The sequence below is a fragment of the Gordionus sp. m RMFG-2023 genome, chromosome 4, assembly GCF_954871325.1.
Source record: "Gordionus sp. m RMFG-2023 chromosome 4, tfGorSpeb1-WG-v2, whole genome shotgun sequence".
Taxonomy (NCBI): Eukaryota; Metazoa; Nematomorpha; class Gordioida; order Chordodea; family Parachordodidae; genus Gordionus; species Gordionus sp. m RMFG-2023.
The window spans coordinates 3,252,566-3,271,148 of NC_088778.1; the positions used below are offsets into that span (position 1 = coordinate 3,252,566).

Below are 18,583 nucleotides of genomic sequence, written 5' to 3' on the forward strand. Positions count from 1 at the left end.
TGTTATATGTTAAATTAAGAATATTTGTAAATCATTCACATTTATGACAACTGCTCTTTGATTTAAAAAAGGAATAATGTTCATAGATTCATGGCAATTTCTAATAAATATTACATCAAACTTAGTCAGAAGTTATTGTTGGCATCAGTTTCCTCATTTACTGCTAGTAGTATTAACAGTCCCAGCAGAATAGTTTGATGGCATATGCGTAAGCTTCGTAGGCATGTGAAATATATAAAGAGGTTGCGAAGTTTGCTAAAATATTTGGAATAGTCAAGTATCCACAGACTAATCAGGAGGAATATAATGGGAAGTACGATGATAAAATTTACTAGTTATATAATGACTCCTTCGAGAATTTAGCCTAGCCAAAGTATCGACCTTGGAATTTGAAATACTACTTTGAAGGCTAGAAATGTTGTTAAAACGATAGCCAAAATGTTTTACTTTTAGCATTTGAAGTTGAAGTACCGTTTTGAAGGCTAGAAATTTTTTTATCGATAGCAAGAGTTGACCTTTAGCATTTGAAGATAAGGTACTATTTTGAAGGCTAGATGTTATCGCCAAATTCCGAAATCCCGGAAACAGACGATATGGGGATGATAGTTGAATTAGATCCGACAGGGAATGGTCTGAATGAGGTGAGGCAGCAATGGGAAGATGCAATATCGAGAATCTGGTAAATCACATCTAGTTTGCAAGGATTCCTGCAAACATTGTATTCTGCGTAATCAGCATCCATCAAGTCAGAGGTTAATTGTTGAAACAAATCACAAAATCTCTCATGCGATGATCACAGAATTAAGGATTACCTTTGAATATAAAAAAAATAAATATTGTATATGAGCTAGATGCGTTATCGTTTACAAAACAAAATATTTAATCCATTTAATAAGGATAACCCAGTGTCCACATAATTGGAAGGGCTGGAAGGGCGAATCTCCCTTTGATTTTTTGCGAGAACGGGTAAATTATCTGCTTAAAAAGGATAAGAGAGTACAATATTGTGGCATAATACGTGTTAACATCAAACGAATATAAATCAATAAACAAATTTATATGAAGCACCTTTACCTTAGATTCAATTCTCTACTAATAAATGAAAATTTTCACAATTATAAAGATACGAGACCAAACTTGCAAAGTTGGTAGAGATCTACAAAAGTAGGCCCGGTCCGATTAAAAAAAGGGTTCGGGCCAGGTCGGGTCGAATAATTTTTATCGGATTCGGGCCGGGTTTGAAAAATTCGGCCCGGTGCAGATGACTACTTGTTGGCCTTTATAAGGTAAATGAGGAGAAAAAAAATAATATATATTCTAAATAATAAATCACCATAGTTATTCATAATTATGTTGATTTAAAACCATTGGGGCAAAAAAAAAATAAAAATTAAGTCATTCATTTATTTACGCGAAACGACTTTATTTCATTTTCTCACGGAATAAGTATTTAGGGCCAGTAGTGATACGTGGATAAATGTAAATTAATTTTGAAAAAAAATCTTGATCCCGGGGTAGACAGATTGGGAAACTGTCCGATTCAAACGCGCTTCTCAATTATTTTATTCGTTATAGTAATGTAAGGGGAGACCGGGGCGGAAAGGAACATGGGGCATTTCAGAACACTATATTTTTTGAGGGGGGAGGGGGTGCAAGGTTTAGAAAGTTAAATTTAGTTACAATAGAGATATAATGGTCTCTTATATTAGAATCATAGGATTTGATTGTAACATATATATGCGCCTAATTGTAACATTTTTTTTTAAAGATTAAATTGGGATATTCATAAATTTAATGAAAGCTTAATCCCTCCCTCTTCAGATATATTTTTATCATGATAGATCGAGCGCTGCTGTACCGACATATATATGTGAGAAGAGACAGGGATTTTAAGCGCAGAAGGTGAATCGAGGAACGGAAGAGGTCAAGAAGGCAATTTGGGAGCTACTTTATTTAGTATTTATTTTTATCATCAAAGGAGTTGGATAGAATACTAAGGAAAGAATAGCCAAGGAATGGTTGGAGATTATAAGTATTTTACGTAATTTTGGATTTTTCGGATAGCGGAAATGTATAATTAATGTTTAAAAAAAATCGTATTATTTAATCTGGAAAATCAGGTGATGTTTTTATTTATCATTGATGTGACCGTGGCGTAAAAGTAAAATTTATTTAGTAGATTATGTGATATTGTATTGATATGCGCCATAATTAATTACTATGCGTATAACTATAGTTTTAGATTCATTAGTTATCGTTTATTATTTGTTAAATATATTTAAGATTATTTCATAGAATAGAATAGAATAGAATAGAATAGAATAGAATAGAAGCCAGGATTTTTTTAAAAAAAAATATTCCCCGACCCGGGTTTTTTATTTTCAGACCCGGCCCGGTTTTTTTGATAAATACGGCATTTCCGGTGTACCCGCCCCGGGTTTGCAGGTCTCTGAACTAAGAGTAATATTATAACAACGAATAAACAAAATAAACATTTTTAAAAGTAATTTTTTTTTTCTGAATTAAAGTTTTAAAAAAAAGCTTAATTTAGAGGTTTTAAATCATTTGTTTAATGAACCCCTTTTATATATAAAAATGAAGAATTATTTATTATTATAATTAATTATTATTAAATGAATAATTTGTAGATGATGATTTATATAAAGTGATTCTTATTCAAAGGAAGAATTAATTATTACAATTAACTTTAGAGTGAATAATTTATAGAGTGATGATTATGAACATGATTCTTGATCAAACCTCAGGATTTGTGATGATAAATTTAATGAAAAAAAATGTAAGTTCTAATTTATGCCGTTTTATTTTTAAATTAACGCGAATAAAGTAGCTTTTTCTTAAATATTCTTTCGAAAATTTTTTATATAATAATATTATAGGCCATTCATGACGCGTTGCGCACTTAAAAATGCTGGCCTAACTAAATTGGCCAAAAAAAAAATGGAATAAAAATAAAATTTGCTCCTGTTAGAAATTTTGTGGCCCGATTAAGATTCTAGCTGAAATAATATTATTGTAAGCATCGAGATGTGGCAAATAGAATGTTCAAGCATTTCTGCCAGTTATGAGCAAAATCTTTAGGCTTGCATAATGTTATTTTGGTTTATAATCTTAATCATCTGGTTTTTAACAACGCTATAGGCTATTGCCCCCTAGAGTCCAGCTAGTTGATCAAACTCGATTAAACTTTTGCACCACTTCAGCCGGAAGTCCATAAAAAAAAGAATTTCGGGCCGGCTACCTTTGCACAAAAAAAATATTTATCGATCGTGACGGAATTTCATAAATTTTTCTTTTTTTTTGGAGTTTATAATTAGTCCAAATTAATATCTTCTTCCTTTCACATAAAGATTATCGCGAGTTCGATAACTCGCCCAAAATTATTTTATATGCCGGAGCGGAGCGGGTAAAAATGGTTAAGGACCGGGCCAGAAATTTTTTTAAGGGGCCCAGTCGCGTTTTCTTTCCCTTCTCTTTCTTTCTTTCTTTCTTTCTTTCTTTCCTTTCTTTCTTTCTTTCTTTCTTTCTTTCTTTCTTTCTTTCTTTCTTTCCTTCCTTCCTTCCTCTTCGGCTGAGCCCTTTTGGAGATCGGCTTGAGTGTAGCGATGCCTGCATCACCCAATTAGTACGGTATTATAGTGTTCCATATACTTAAAACTAATAAGAATTACGAATATCTATCCATCCGATTTCTAAAAATGCGGCCTGTAATTTTTTTTTGGATATGGAACCTATTCACTTTATTTTATTGAAGGAGATATAGATTGTTTTTTTGTTCCGTTTCCCAAAGGTATAATTAATAAATTTTTCTGAGAATACTATTTTATAGGGGCAAGTTATGGATGAGTTGCTTAAATATCATCTCTAATAGTGTTTGTAAACATGGGCCGATTAAGATTTTTAGCCAAGCCTCTAGATCTGGCGAATAAAGGGTTCTAACCTTTTCTGCCACCCTATGAGCAAAATCCTCTGAGATTGGCTAATACTATTTTGGGCTTAATCCCTAAACTGGCCTTTTTTTAAAAATTGACCCTAATTAATAAACACTAAATTTTCTAAGCATTATTCAATCAGATTTAAAAAAAAAATTTCTACGTCTTTATATGTTTGAAATAGACAATGACATATAATAATAATACCTAGACTGACGATGAGAGTCGTTGAAAGCAAATCAGCTGGATCGGCCATTTTGTTAACGATAACTTGCTTCCGTATTATCTCGATTTAATTAAGTTCTTCATAGGAATAAATTGGCCCCCTCTCAATTTTAAAATTTTTAAAATGATATGGGAAATCAAAATGGCGTCCCCAGCTGTTTTTCATCGATGCACGTACGCTTTTGATGAATGCATCGTCAGTCTCGGTATTATTATATGTCATTGAAAAATAGACCACGCAAATTTTTTAAAAAAAACCTTAAAAAAAATATAATACATATGGAACACTCTAATTCTAAGCCGGCCATTTTATTTTTAAAATCTAAAAACATTCGATGTTTTGTATTTAAAAAAAAAAGAAAAAGTAAACCATATGGATTCTAAAAGATTGGCATTCTTATTTATTAAAATAATAAAATAAATATATTTTTCTTGGAAGCAAAAAAAATGACGGTTTTAAATAGTGTTCCTAACACCTTCTGTTTATTATTTTACATGATGAATGGGTGATAACCATGGATAAAAAAAAAACAAACGAAAAAAACAAGGATGTTTTTTAAAAATTTTTTTGATTTTTTAAAACAATCTACGAATATTTAATTTTATAATGCGTTCATTCTGTTAGATTTGGGATTATAAGGGAAGGCGTATTTTCAAAAGAAAAAAATAATTGTTTTTATAAAGAAAGATTAATTTTTATAAATTTATGAAAGTGTTTCAAGTTTTCTAGTATTGTTAAAAATTGCTTTTTTTTAGCAAGAAGAAGTAACTACTTAAGAGTTACTAATTCAAATACTTAAGAGAAGCTCTTAATTTCGTCCATTATGTAAAGAAGTGAAGAGAGAAAGGTCTGTTGAGAGCAGGCTAGATAATAAGGATTCAACGCAGCAACTGGATTGTCTCAATCCTTTGGATTCGGGCGATGGGACATCATCAGTTAACGATAAAATAGGGGATAGGGTGTAGGATTGTGAAATCAGTTACCCATTTAACTTCATTACCGAAGTGATATTGTCATTTGTAGATTCAATAACCGTAGTGATATTATGCTATTATTGTAGATTCAATAAAAACCGTATATTAATTTTTTTTAAGAGATGTTTTCATCGCTTCAAAATGTAAATTGCAAAATATTTTATTTATTCGTAAAAGTTGAGGGTTCGGTCATAAATTATCAATACGTGCAATTTGATTTTACAATAAATACCCCGAGGTAAAACGTATTTATTTAACAATGTTAACACGAAATAAACTTTTTAAACTCTTGAGCATAAGGAATTTAAATCTGTTTGTTCTTTCTCGGTTAAACCGAGGCATTAGCTCTATGTGAATCTCGAATTCATGATGATACCCCTTTATCTGTCACTTGCAAACTAAACTGTCAATCATGTGTCCCCACGATAGCCCTCCTTTTTTTGTCACTGCTAAATAACTTCAGGTCACAAAGTCCTCGAAGCTATCTCGTTCTCTTAAACTTCAATTGCAAATTGCAAACTCACCAACAAAAATGAACCCGCACATTTATACCGGTATTCGTCTCAGCTGTTAGATTACCCAACCGCACCTTTGCTCTGGTTGAAGTGCTCTCGTCGACTCAAAATAACGGCATAGCCTACACTGCCAATCACACAGAAAAAACGTATCCTTACAATCAATGCGATGCCGTTATTCAACATGCCCCTAAATCTGCAAAGCCCCTACAGATCTTTAACACAAACATAGTTGACATCTAAGAGCTGTGTAAAATAAATAAATATTCGGAAATATCCAAAGAGCACATTTTTATACCTAAACCTCCTATACTTTAATCTACACGTTCACAGAATTCTGTTCACATATCCGTAAAATTACCGAACCCGGGTAGCGTTTTTACCTAAGACAGAGGCTTTCTATCAGCATCCATAAATGGAATTACATTAGTTTCATTGTAAGCCTCCTTCCCAAAGGAACCAACCTAACCTTTTTTAAAATATATTGCATATCTATTTTGTTTAAATTTTATAAATATATAATTTTATAAATATATATATATAATTTAATTATTACAGTTATTAACTAACATTTATTTATATCATCTGAAACCATTTTGATTTCGAATTAACAAAGATATAATTATTAATTAAAAATAAATAAGATTAAAGATATATGTCATAGATTGGAAGAGTGGAATCCCTGAGTATTCAGAATTTCTTAATTTCTTAATTTTAAATCATTTGGCTGAGGATGATTCGCGCCAAATGTTTAAAAATTATTTTAATGGCTGGTTTGGCTCTCCATTTACTTATTTAAATGTATTTTTAATTGAAAACATATAAAAATATGCAAATATTACGAATTAATTGAAGTCTTTTCTGCTCATTTCGTCTGAAATCCTCAAAAGGTTTACACGCCAATCACTCTAAAAAAATTTTTCGACCCGCCCGTCACCAGTAAAATGTTTAAGATATTTAAAAAAAAAATCCGCCAATACAGACCTCTAATCTGCCCTACGTATTTTTGACATTTCTTGACATAAACCTATCGTTTCTGAAGTATGTGGCGAAACTGTTTGAAAATAACCGTTAGGGTATTCTATACAGCGCTGAAATACGATTATGATCCCAATACGAAATTATTTAACATATTTTTAAAAAAGTAACATTCATAAAAAGTAACTAATTACTTTTAACCAGAGTTGTTAAAGGATCTAGATATAAAAATGTGGTATCTGTATCTAGATACATTTAAAAAGTATCTTTTAACAACTCTGCTTTTAACACTATAAATTTCGGTAAAATAATATTTAAGCATGCTTTTGTTAATATTTTTTTTCTTCGCTTTAAAAAAACAGTTTTTTTGTTGCTTTTTTGTCAGTTTTTTCACTTATTATACTTATAACATTTCTCAGTAATTGTAGATCAATTATCAGAGTTGTTAAAAGATACTTTTTAAATGGATCTAGATACAGATACATCGTCTAAAATAATATCTAGATACAAATATTTTAATCAAAAATCTATCTAGATACAGATACCACATTTTTATATCTAGATACAGGATCTAGATACCCTTTAACAACTCTGTCAATTATAATTACGCGAAAAATTTTATAAATTTAAAACAAAGCTTATCTTATCTTTTACCAGGTCCCAGTAAATTACATCTGCTGCCAAAAACCTCCCATTTAAAATAGCTTATTAAAATATTAGATTACATATAAAATGACCACTACCTTCCTATTATTAATTGGCCAAAATGAGGTTTCAATTTTAAATTTTAATATTTTTTTTAAAATTATTATTTTTTTATTGTTTATTTGATCTTGAAAAAACATTTTTCGTATTTATTATTTTTGAAATAATTTTTTTTTTAAAAAATATTATATTTACATATGTTTTAAGTTTAAAAAAAAAATCAAAAAATCAATGATTTTTTCTTCTTTTATTAAAAATAAATAATTTTTTTTTTTTTGGAAAAATAAGTTTAGTTTGTAATAAACATAATTTTTTTTTTATTAATATAGCCAGTTAAGTAAGCGTTTGATTTATCAAATAGAAAAAAGATTATATATTAAGCATATGTCTTTCAACTCTTTATATTTTATTAATCAATATTTCAATTAAAAAAAGTTATTATATAATAAATAATTCCTAAAATATTTAATATTTTATCTTTTGAAAAAAAAAATAAATTATATTTTATTATTTTTTAAATAGAAGAGCAAGAGGTCTAAATAAAAAAAATAAATAAGTTCCAGGATTTTTAGGGTCTAACATCATAGCCCCCCAGTTCGAAAACGGATATCATCTATTTTAAATATTATATTCAATATATTTCAACAAAACACATCCCATCATCTAGAATTAATTCTTTCAACCACGAAAAATTTTAAACATGCAATCCGGAATTACTTATAAATGGGAAGGTATCAAATTCAGAGGGGACGCGGTGTAAGTTCCATTTTAATTTTATATACATCTAATTAAACAAACCGAATAATTTTCTAAACATCTACACGCATCGGGTTTATAGCTTCGGAAGTAAGGATTAGGAAGGGTAGATAAGCCTAAGCCCGTTTTACATTTGGTCAAAGACCTTCACCCATTTTCCTCCCCTTAAGCTAATGAAGATATCCAATTTTGCCCATCCCCTTACCAAATCAAGCCTAACTCACTGCCACAAATATATTCGAATGACTTTAGCAACTTGATAATTATACGTATCCCTTATCCAATTTCAATGACGATCTTTCACCAATACCTTCTTTCCGGCTACTTTTTTTCCCATTTATTTTTGAGCCGGTCTAGAAGCCCTTGCCCGGAAAGTTAGAGGATCCATTTATAAGATTTTTATAAGTCAAAACGTTTAAGTCTAAAATTCCGGCGGTTTTATAATTTAGGCCGGTTACATGGGCCGGGTCGGGCCGGGTAAAATTCCGGCGGTTTTATAATTTAGGCCGGTTACATGGGTCGGGCCGGGCCGGGTTTGAAGGTTTCCTATTATATTTTATTTATTCGTATATTATTTTATCATTGATTTCGAAAAAAATCCGCACGCGAAATGTACCCACTAGTCTCAAATTGGCGAATTCAGCCGCGAGGCCCCACATATTTATAAATCAGTTTAAAGCTCTTCTCTTTTCTCTTAATTTATTCTGTATTTCCGGTATTTACAATTGCGCAATTTTAAACTCTCTCTCTCTCTGGAACATGTAATTTAAATATATATATCTTTAAATCGAAATACGATAACTTAGAATATTTGATTTGCGAATATAGATAAAATGATATTGTAAATAATAGTTAAAGAAGAATAATTTTTTTTGTCCAAATCAATCATAATTTTTGGGTAATTCTTGTATTTTACTTTAAAATTACTTATAGGAAAAATTAATGTAATATAAATCTTTTATGATGATATAAATATTAATATCTGGATAATTATATTTTTTAAATTATTATTTTTTTCATCATCAACACTTTGAATTTATAAAAAGTCATAAACTTATCTAAAAATTTTCTAAAAAATATGGCTAACCCCCCCCCCCCCCCTTTAAAAAATAAATGGTCATTAATCATTAATCTCGCCAAAACTTAACACACACTCACACAAAAAAAAAATTAGATCAGATTTGCCCCGGGACTTTGAGACCCATTCAAGTTTAAAAAAACATTTTTGGGCCATATAATGTAATTTAAAAAATTATTTTTTAAATTTTCGCTTCAACCGGCGCTTGGCCCGAACCGCCCCGCTCGATCCAGCTCGCGGAAAGATTGTCGGAACTGCTTTTTTAAAAACGGCTAACTCAACATTTTAGCCAGAAAAATATTACGCTAAAGCCCCCTAGAGATTTCGCGAATAGTTCTCGAAACCCTTTTAATGCCACAATCTATAAGCAAAAATCTTCAGTTAGAGTTAGCCCTTCTTAAATCCAGCTGTATAACAATCTAAATGACACTAATTTGCAGAGTTGTTATACAAGTATCTAGATCCTGTATCTAGATATAAAAATGTGGTATCTGTACTGTATCTAGATACATTTTTTATTAAAATATCTGTATCTAGATATTATTTTAGACGATGTATCTGTATCTAGATCCATTTAAAAAGTATCTTTTAACAACTTTGCTAATTTGACACAAAGTTGACCCGACTTACCGATGATATTTTTAAACAGAAATTATTTGTTATGTCACCAATTTTTATAATCCTTTAAATTTAAATGAAGAAATTAAGTTATTTTTTAAATTTTATTTTTTCGGAGGTTTCTTAATTACGTTATAGCCAAAAATGTGTAAATTTTTTTTATTTTTTTCTATCAATAAATAAAATTATTATTTTTTTTTTCAAGGGCATTAAATTTCATTACGATAATTCTTTAAATATTTTGTTATGTACTTACTTCTTTTAGTCGAATTTGTATTACAAAATAAAACAGTTGGCAATGATTGGCAAGAGATTGCAAGTTTTTTAATAATGCGTTTAGATTTTAGGAAAAAATAATAGTAACGGAATTTTATTTTTTCTAGCGTTTTAACACCATCATGGGGTCTTCTCTGATTGGACACGATTAATTTATTATTTTTTGGAACCTTATTATATTTATCTATTTTTACTTTCCTTCTTCTATAAACATAAAGAATAATTTTTAAAAATTAATAATTATAAATTTACAGTCAATCAATCCTCTATTTTCTTTTATCCTTGATTCATAATAAAAATATAAAGTTGTATACCTCTTCGTTGACTCTAATCTTCAGCAACTAAAATTATTTTGTTAAATATACAATTATACACATATTTTTATAATCGCTATTAATTTTCTGCATGGATTTTCAATTTTATTCCTAACTGTAAACACCAAAAGGTATGTCCATTTATTTGATGTGTCTTAAAAAAAATTCATCATGTAAATATAAACTGGATAATAATACGTTCGCGGAAGAAGAAAAAAAGATTTTCCAGCCGGACCAGGCACGGGCCTGAATGTTTCAAATATTTTTGATGGTCCTTTTTCTTCCTTCATAACAAAAAAATTTTACTAAAAAATTATTTTTAAAACCCGGGTTAAAAACGTAAATCATTTTTTGAATATCTTCATGGAACAGGTTTGCATCAGGTCAACGTTGACCTCTAAGGTCGATCCAACTATCCGATTTCCGGCTTCGGTAAATTAGGGGAGGGGGGAACATATGGTTGGCGAAAGATTTGATGATAGCAGCCTAATTCGAATCATTAATATATTTTATGTGCAAGGGGGATTCAAGTATCGTATCTTTTTTAACGGGGAAATTTGACCGGACTCACATGTTAACTTATTTTATTGAATATCAATTAATGTTAGAAATAATTAAGTTTTCTAAAACTAACAACTAACTTTCAAAAATGAATTGGTTACGCTTGGAATAGGTTTTTGTTATACATAAAAAAAAATAATTATCGATATTTTTAACCTTGAACAACCAATAAATTCTTTTAAAAAAAAATATATAAATTATATTGAATATTTAAAAAAAATATAAATATATAAAAAAATTTTTATAATTCACAAAAGTTACATATAAAATTGTCTTTCGCTACGAGAAACATATGCTCATTTTTCGTTATGCAGTATGAACCAATTTTGCCAAAAAAACAGATTGGATTGATGCTGCAGCATATTGATAAGAGAATCTTAAATTAAATTCGAATTTTTTGTTTTAATAATAGTTATGAAAGGCGATAATCCCTATGTCAGTTATAAAAAAAAATTGTTAAGGGAAGGTGGTTATCTTACACGATCGAACTATCTGGTTCTTTCTTTCTTTCTTTTCTTTTCTTTTCTTTTCTTTTCTTTTCTTTTCTTTTCTTTTCTTTTCTTTTCTTTTCTTTTCTTTTCTTTTCTTTTCTTTTCTTTTCTTTTCTTTTCTTTTCTTTTCTTTTCTTTTCTTTTCTTTTCTTTTCTTTTCTTTTCTTTTCTTTTCTTTTCTTTTCTTTCTTTCTTTCTTTCTTTCTTTGTCGGGGCAATTAGTTAAGGAGCACCATAACAGGTAAAACTCGACTAAATCTAAAATAAATACTAAGTCTAACGTCTGAAATAGAAATCCCTATGCGATAGATAGATTGATATAACACTTATATCAAATAAATATTATTTTCCTTCAGACTCAAAATTTTATACTTAAAAAGAGGAAATGATACATAATATTTTATATAAGATTTTTCATAATTATCTTTTGAGTTATACTTTAGATTTTTATATGTAATATATCATCAAGTTTTAAGGCCCTTATTCTAACCCCTGACATGTTATTTTTATAGTTTTGGAATCATCCTTTGGTCTTAAATAAGAACATATGGATGAATTGCATATCAATAACATGTAACTATTCATACATCATAATTCTTATTTTTTGTAAAGCATGAAAAAATTTGAAATTTATTGATGTTTCTTCTCTTAATCTTTATTACTAAACCCATTATATCCCGAATAAAAATAAGATTTGACTCTAAGGTTTAAACCTTTTAAATATTTATTTATTTTTCTTTTAAATTTAATTTTTAAAAAAAACTGCATAAAATCTATAACAACTTATGAATTACTTGGATATGGAATTCATATCATTTTCCTGAGGGTGATTATTTCAAAAATTTAATTTAAAAAAAATAATTGTATATGGATCGGAAATATATTCCAAGCATGTGGCGAAAGTAACCAACAGTAATTTAGGATAATTTTTGCTTCTTATGTAACTCGAACTATATAATCTTATTTTATATTCATTTTTTTTTACACATAATTACTTCGGGAAAAATTTCCTGAAAATCAGGATGAGTGCCATGCTTGGGAATACATCTCTCCCCATCCAAAATGGTTCAAATTACTATTTTAAAATCGAATTTCCGTGATCCATATCCTAATCACTCATATTTTTAATAATAATGTTCAGAAATAAAATGTATAATTTTTTTAAAAAAAATTTAAATAATTTTTGCCTTATTTTTTTAAAATTATGTACAAAAAAAAAACAAAAAAATTGCTCTATTTTTTTGTACTTTTAAATGATTAATTCTTTCTTTTTTTTTTAAATTTAAAAATCTTATTTTAACATGAAATGCATTCCAGCGTGCGTGTAGAATATAGTGTTGTTAAACGGCGGCTCGTTTTGAGTACCGATTTTTAGGAACGGCTAACTCAATAATTCCATCCAGAATAATATTACGCAGGCCTGAAGATTTTGTTTGTAGAAGGAACCAAAGGTTGGACATCTATTAGCCAAATCTCGAGATTTAGATAATATTTTTCTACCTAAAATATTGCGTTAGCCGCTTTTAAGGATCGGCTCAAAACCGTTTTTAATAATCGGCTCAAAACGAACCGCCTAACAACACTAGTAGAATACCCTGTTTTTACAAATTTATATATCAAACTTTTGAAGAAATTTTAAATTTACTACACATTCAAAGTTTGTCATAAAATTTATAAGGTGGGGGTATTTATTCTCAATGATATATATATATATATATATATAATGAAACCGAAACTGACGACGCATTCATTCATCAATGAAAACAGCTGGGGACGCCATTTTGGTTACCCGTATCATTATGGAAGATTTTAAACGAGAGGCCAATTTATTCCTATGTCTGAACTCAAACTTTATTAAAGAATTAGCCCGATCATCGTGATAATAAGGAGGAAGCAAGTTATCCAATTTGATAGTAGTTTTTGACATGAGAATAAATTACTGTATGGGTTACCAAGATGGCGGGCCCAGCTGATTTGACATTCAACGACGCTTTGGGTATTCTATGCTATTGGAATGCATTTCCGTCCAAAATCAATTAATGATTTTAAGATGCAAAAGTAAAAAAAAGTGCCAATCAAACTATCGCCTTATACCGGAAATTTTTTTTAGAAAACCTTAATTTTTTTTAAAAAATAATTTATTACTTAAAATCATAATAAAAATATATATAAAAAATATGGAAAATATTTGTAAACTCTCAATTTAATTAATAATGAAGTTTGAAATTCGCTATGACTATTTAAAGGCTTTACGTTTTTCGGTAAGGACACCATTTGTAATATAAAGAGTCTTATACGTAGAAAGCGGATTAAGATTTTAGCCGAAATAATATTATTGTGTGCGCATCAAGATTTTGGCAAATAGATGTGCAAGCATTTCTTCCAGCTATGTGCCCAAAATCTTTAGGCCGCATTCATAGTGGATCCGATCCGACACTATTTAACAGCTGATCGATTTTTAAAATCGGTTTGTGAGAATCAATTTTTCTTTATTAAGACCCCAATATTTCTTGGGTTATTATCATGCGTAGAATTAAAGATAAAATTAATATTATTTTTTTTAAAAAAAATTTGAACTCGTTAAACAGATTTTTAAAATCGATCAGCTGTTAAATCGTGTCGAATCGGATCCACTATGAAACAGCTGATCGATTTTTAAAATCGGTTTGTGAGAATCAATTTTTCTTTATTAAGACCCCAATATTTCTTGGGTTATTATCATGTATAGAATTAAAGATAAAATTAATTAATATTATTTTTTAAAAAAAATTTGAACTCATTAAACAGATTTTTAAAATCGATCAGCTGTTAAATCGTGTCGGATCGGATCCACTATGAATGCGGCCTTAGACTTCATAATGTTATTTTGATTAGGCTTTTTAACAACACTAATTATCAAATAGATTTGTTTGTTTTTATATGGTCCTATGTACCTTCGTAGCTATGTCCACACCCGATTCTGTGTTTTGTTTTTGGCTTGATAGATCTAAAATTAGAAACTACTAGTGTTTGTTAAACGGCTAACTCAATATTTTATCCAAAAAAGTATATTGCGCAAGCCTGAAGATTTTTGCTCATAGGAAGAAACAAAGGTCTAATTGTCAGAGTTGTTAAAAGATACTTTTTAAATGGATCTAGATACAGATACATCGTCTAAAATAATATCTAGATACAGATATTTTAATCAAAAATCTATCTAGATACAGGATCTAGATACACAACTCTGGTCTATATAGATATATTATCGAAATGTCGAGTCTCGGTCAATTTTTTTCCGGCAAAAATATTGAGTTAGCCGTTTTTAAAAATCGGCTCAAAACGGAGCCATCTAACATCACTAGAAAACCGTAATTGTAGTATTAAAAAAAATAAAATTGTATTATCATATTTCAAATGTAAATTTATCATTGTAAAAAAATAAAAAAAAAGTACCGAAATATACAAATTTATATATATATATAAATTTAAATTTAGTTTTAAAAAATAAATGACAAATTTAAATTTAAAATGTTGGGGATTACGGATAGTGGTTGTTAAAAAAAAAGCCTGCATAGCTGGCAGAAATGCTTTGGGACCTTTTGAAAAATCGACACAAAGCGGGCTTTTTCAAACAACACTAGACACGTAATCCGTGCTTCTTTTGATCATTTCTTTTTACTAAGAGCAATTTTTTTTTTAGAGTATCCAAGCTCGTGAATTTCAAAACAAAAGTAACCTTGTGAACTTTAGAATTATGTCCCAGAGACCTGCAGAGGTACTATTTGTACGGCCCGGCCCGGATTTTTTTATTCACAAATTTTTTACGGCCCGGCCCGGGTTTTATATTTTAAAGCCCGGCCCGGCTTTTTATTTTAAAAAAAATTAAAATACGGCCTGGCCCGGGCTGGGCCTGCAGGTCTCTTATAATTAATATGTTTTAAAAGATAATAAGTTTTTAGTTACATGAATGTACAGGGGCAAATATTAATAAAAATGCTTCGTTTGACGGGTGCCGCTTGTCATGTTGACAGATAATGTGACAACTATTACACGATTTTTTTTTTAAAAAAAAATCAAATCTCCTAAAATCTCTTTTATATAATTTTTTTTTGTTTAAAACGTATTTAAAACTAAAGACTACTTCCCATTAAATTAATTTTTACAGAAGCCCAAGTTGAAAATGAGGTCTTGTTTCTGTTCCGACAGACGGATGGTTAAATAAGTGTTTTAAATTTATTAAAGAGTTTCTTAGCAACGAAATATAAAATGTAGCCTGGTATTTTTTTTTTTAAAGAGGATTTAATAATCTGATTTCAAACATTTATTACTCCATCCTACGTTATTCCTCTATAATAATTGTAACGATGTACAAAAAAAAGATACGTTTAAAGTATCGGTTTGAATTCGTTACTAGAGGTATATTCCATCCCCCCCCCTTACGAGACCTGGGCAAAAATATTTTGGAAGCCGGGCAGAAATTACTTATACAAAATTATTTTACAGACCGGGAAGAAAATGTTCTTCGGGCCAGGCTTTCCCGCTCCGACTTTTATTTGTGACATGGAATCTTCACTTTTCCTTTCTGTTTGTTTGTAGGGAAGATTTAAACGATCTAATTTTATTTTTATTAATAGGGCGTGTTCCAATACGGAAATCATCCAAATTGGATGATATATTAGGTGACTTGGAATAAGAGGCTTACTTCCGGTCTAGAGAGGAAATAAAACGTTTTAACCCCCTCCTAACCATCTTTTTTTGGAAATCATTAAAATGTGTATAATAATTTGATTTGTAGGGGAGGAGCGTACGCCATGAGTCGAGAGCAAGATATTCCGCCTTGGGTAAAACACAGCCCTTTAAAGTCTTCTAGGAGTGGTCTCATCCTCAATCCCAGTGGCCAAAATTCTCCTTATTATAGTACCGACGAAGGCCTATCCATGGGAGGTACGAGTGGACCCAGCGGGCGCGCCAGGTCCGTGTCCCCCCAACGCTTTTTAGAAGGTCAGGGCGCTTATCAACCCAGTAGACGAGGCGAATATTATTTTTCCTCCAACCCGCCTCCCCCTCAACCGCATTATTATCATAAATCCTTGCAGCAATCTTTATCCCCGACACAATTTCAGCAATCATATGGTTCGAACCAACGTCAAGGAGGACAAAGCGCGCAGCAGCAACAATACCCCCATCCTCCCGACCCGAATCAAAGATTCATAGGTTTTTTCTATATTAATCAGTTCTATTAGGCTACACTTTTACGGTCCTTTAGTTCGAAACAAGGTTATAACCATGCTTCCGGTTGTTAAACGGCTGACTCAGTATTATAGCCAGGAATATATTGCCTAAGCGTCGAGATTTCGTGCCAATAGATGTTCAATTCCTATGTGCCCATATATGAGCAAAATCTTTAGGCGTTGCGTAATATTTTTTCTGGACCAAAGTATTGAGTTAGCCGTTAAAATCGGTTCTAATTGAGCCGTTTAACTGCACCAATTTTAACGCTAAACTGAGTTAATATATTATTTTTTTTTTTAGTTATTGCTAAAGGACCAATCCCTATTTGTTTGAAAAAAAAACAGTTGATATGATTTTTAAAAAAAACGATATGCATCATATTTTGATCTTTTTTTGTTTTTGTTTATTGAAGTGATTGGTGGGAATGAAGGGTCAACTTACCAACCCTCATCGCCGCAATATCAGTCCAACCAGTTTCAACAACAACAAAATCCAAATCAAAATCGAAGCAAATATTACTCACTCCAACAAGGTCAGAGTCAACAGTCTAGGTCGATTTCTCCTTACCAACAGCAGGAACAGTCATTCTCTGGGTACGAATCTCAGAGTTCCAATCCCGACATCAACCAAACCGGTTATCTCAGAATTCACGCTCTGCCTATCCCGCAATTCAATTATAAGAGTGGCGTAAATATAGGAACGCTATCGGAATACGCCCATCCCCCTGCTGAAATTAGGTTTCATGTTTGTAATTATGTAATTAATTCCTTTTTTTTAAAAAAATCTTATCAAATAATTACTTTTTAACTATATCGGATATCTTACGATATTTTTTTTTCTATCATTGCAACAGAGCCCCAAGCAAAGAAAGGAATTTTAGCCCGCTAGGGAAGGTATCTCCTGATTGGTCAACATCCAACATTTACGAAGTCGATCAATATAAAGAGGCGGAGGATATCGTGAATCAAGTATAGTTATTAAAAATATTTTTGATTGATTGATTGATTGATTAAATTGTCAGCCCTATAGAACAAGACCCATTGTAAAACCTAGCATTAAGCCCAACCCAGATAAGGTCACCGGATCATTCTTAACCGGAGGATTAGCTCAAGTTGGTGTTCCTCATAGCAGGGGACAGACCCCTCAAGGAAAGTTTCAAGAATATCAGGAACGATATTCCAAGTTTTTCTTATTTTAAAAAAAAATCATTTTAATTTATTGATTTTTATTATTATTGTTTTTTTTTTAAATATAAAATTGGGATATTAATCAACGATTTAAATTAACAGATGTTTATTATGATTTATCACTCCTCAGAGTTGGTTTAGAAATAGAAGCGCTTTATCATGGCACCTTTGAAAAAAAACGATTATTTTAAAAAATAATCAAGGATTTTAACCAAAATTGAAAATTCTTGAATAATATATTTTTTTAAAAATTTGTTTCTGACTTTTATAAATTTATTTTAGTAAATCCTATTATATTCTTTAATAAATTCCAGAGTTATGAGGGGATGGTTGGGGGGGGGGAATTGATCAGCAAGTACTAGATTATCACCCTAAGTTAAACAGTAATTTTTTCGTTTAAAGTCAAGAGAATATTACCAATTAAATCGTTTATATATATATACAGGGCCGATTCTAGTTTTTGTACACTGCAAAAATCACTGTTCAATAATATAGTAAAAGTAAAAGTTAACCAAAACTTAAGACTTTTTATTTGTGAAATATATGATTGATAATTCATAATTTAACAGAATTAATTCATGTATTTGTTTTTCCTGAATTTATTGTTACAATTTGCCTTCTGTTAAAATATCACTTTAGCTGATAAAAATTTTCTTCCCACCCCACTCCACTCCTATCTGTTGAAATTATCAGCAATATAAGACTTGCAATCTAATTTTGTATATATTCCAATTATAATGATG

At 30.2% G+C, this 18,583-nt stretch overlaps 1 protein-coding gene across 2 annotated transcripts in view; it reads left to right on the forward strand.

Annotated features, from left to right (window-relative positions):
- The first annotated feature begins 7,821 nt into the window (after positions 1–7,821).
- Positions 7,822–18,583, forward strand: part of LOC135929146 (GATA zinc finger domain-containing protein 10-like) — a 30,441-nt gene continuing 19,679 nt past the window's right edge. Inside the window, exons 1-5 of one of the 2 annotated variants that reach the window (XM_065465663.1) lie at positions 7,822–8,104; positions 16,217–16,635; positions 17,066–17,390; positions 17,507–17,621; positions 17,675–17,835. In XM_065465663.1, the coding sequence (XP_065321735.1) occupies positions 8,049–8,104; positions 16,217–16,635; positions 17,066–17,390; positions 17,507–17,621; positions 17,675–17,835 (1,076 nt within the window). In that variant the 5' untranslated portion in view covers positions 7,822–8,048. The remainder of the gene's footprint in view (positions 8,105–16,216; positions 16,636–17,065; positions 17,391–17,506; positions 17,622–17,674; positions 17,836–18,583) is intronic. The other variant, XM_065465664.1, reaches the window with a different exon arrangement.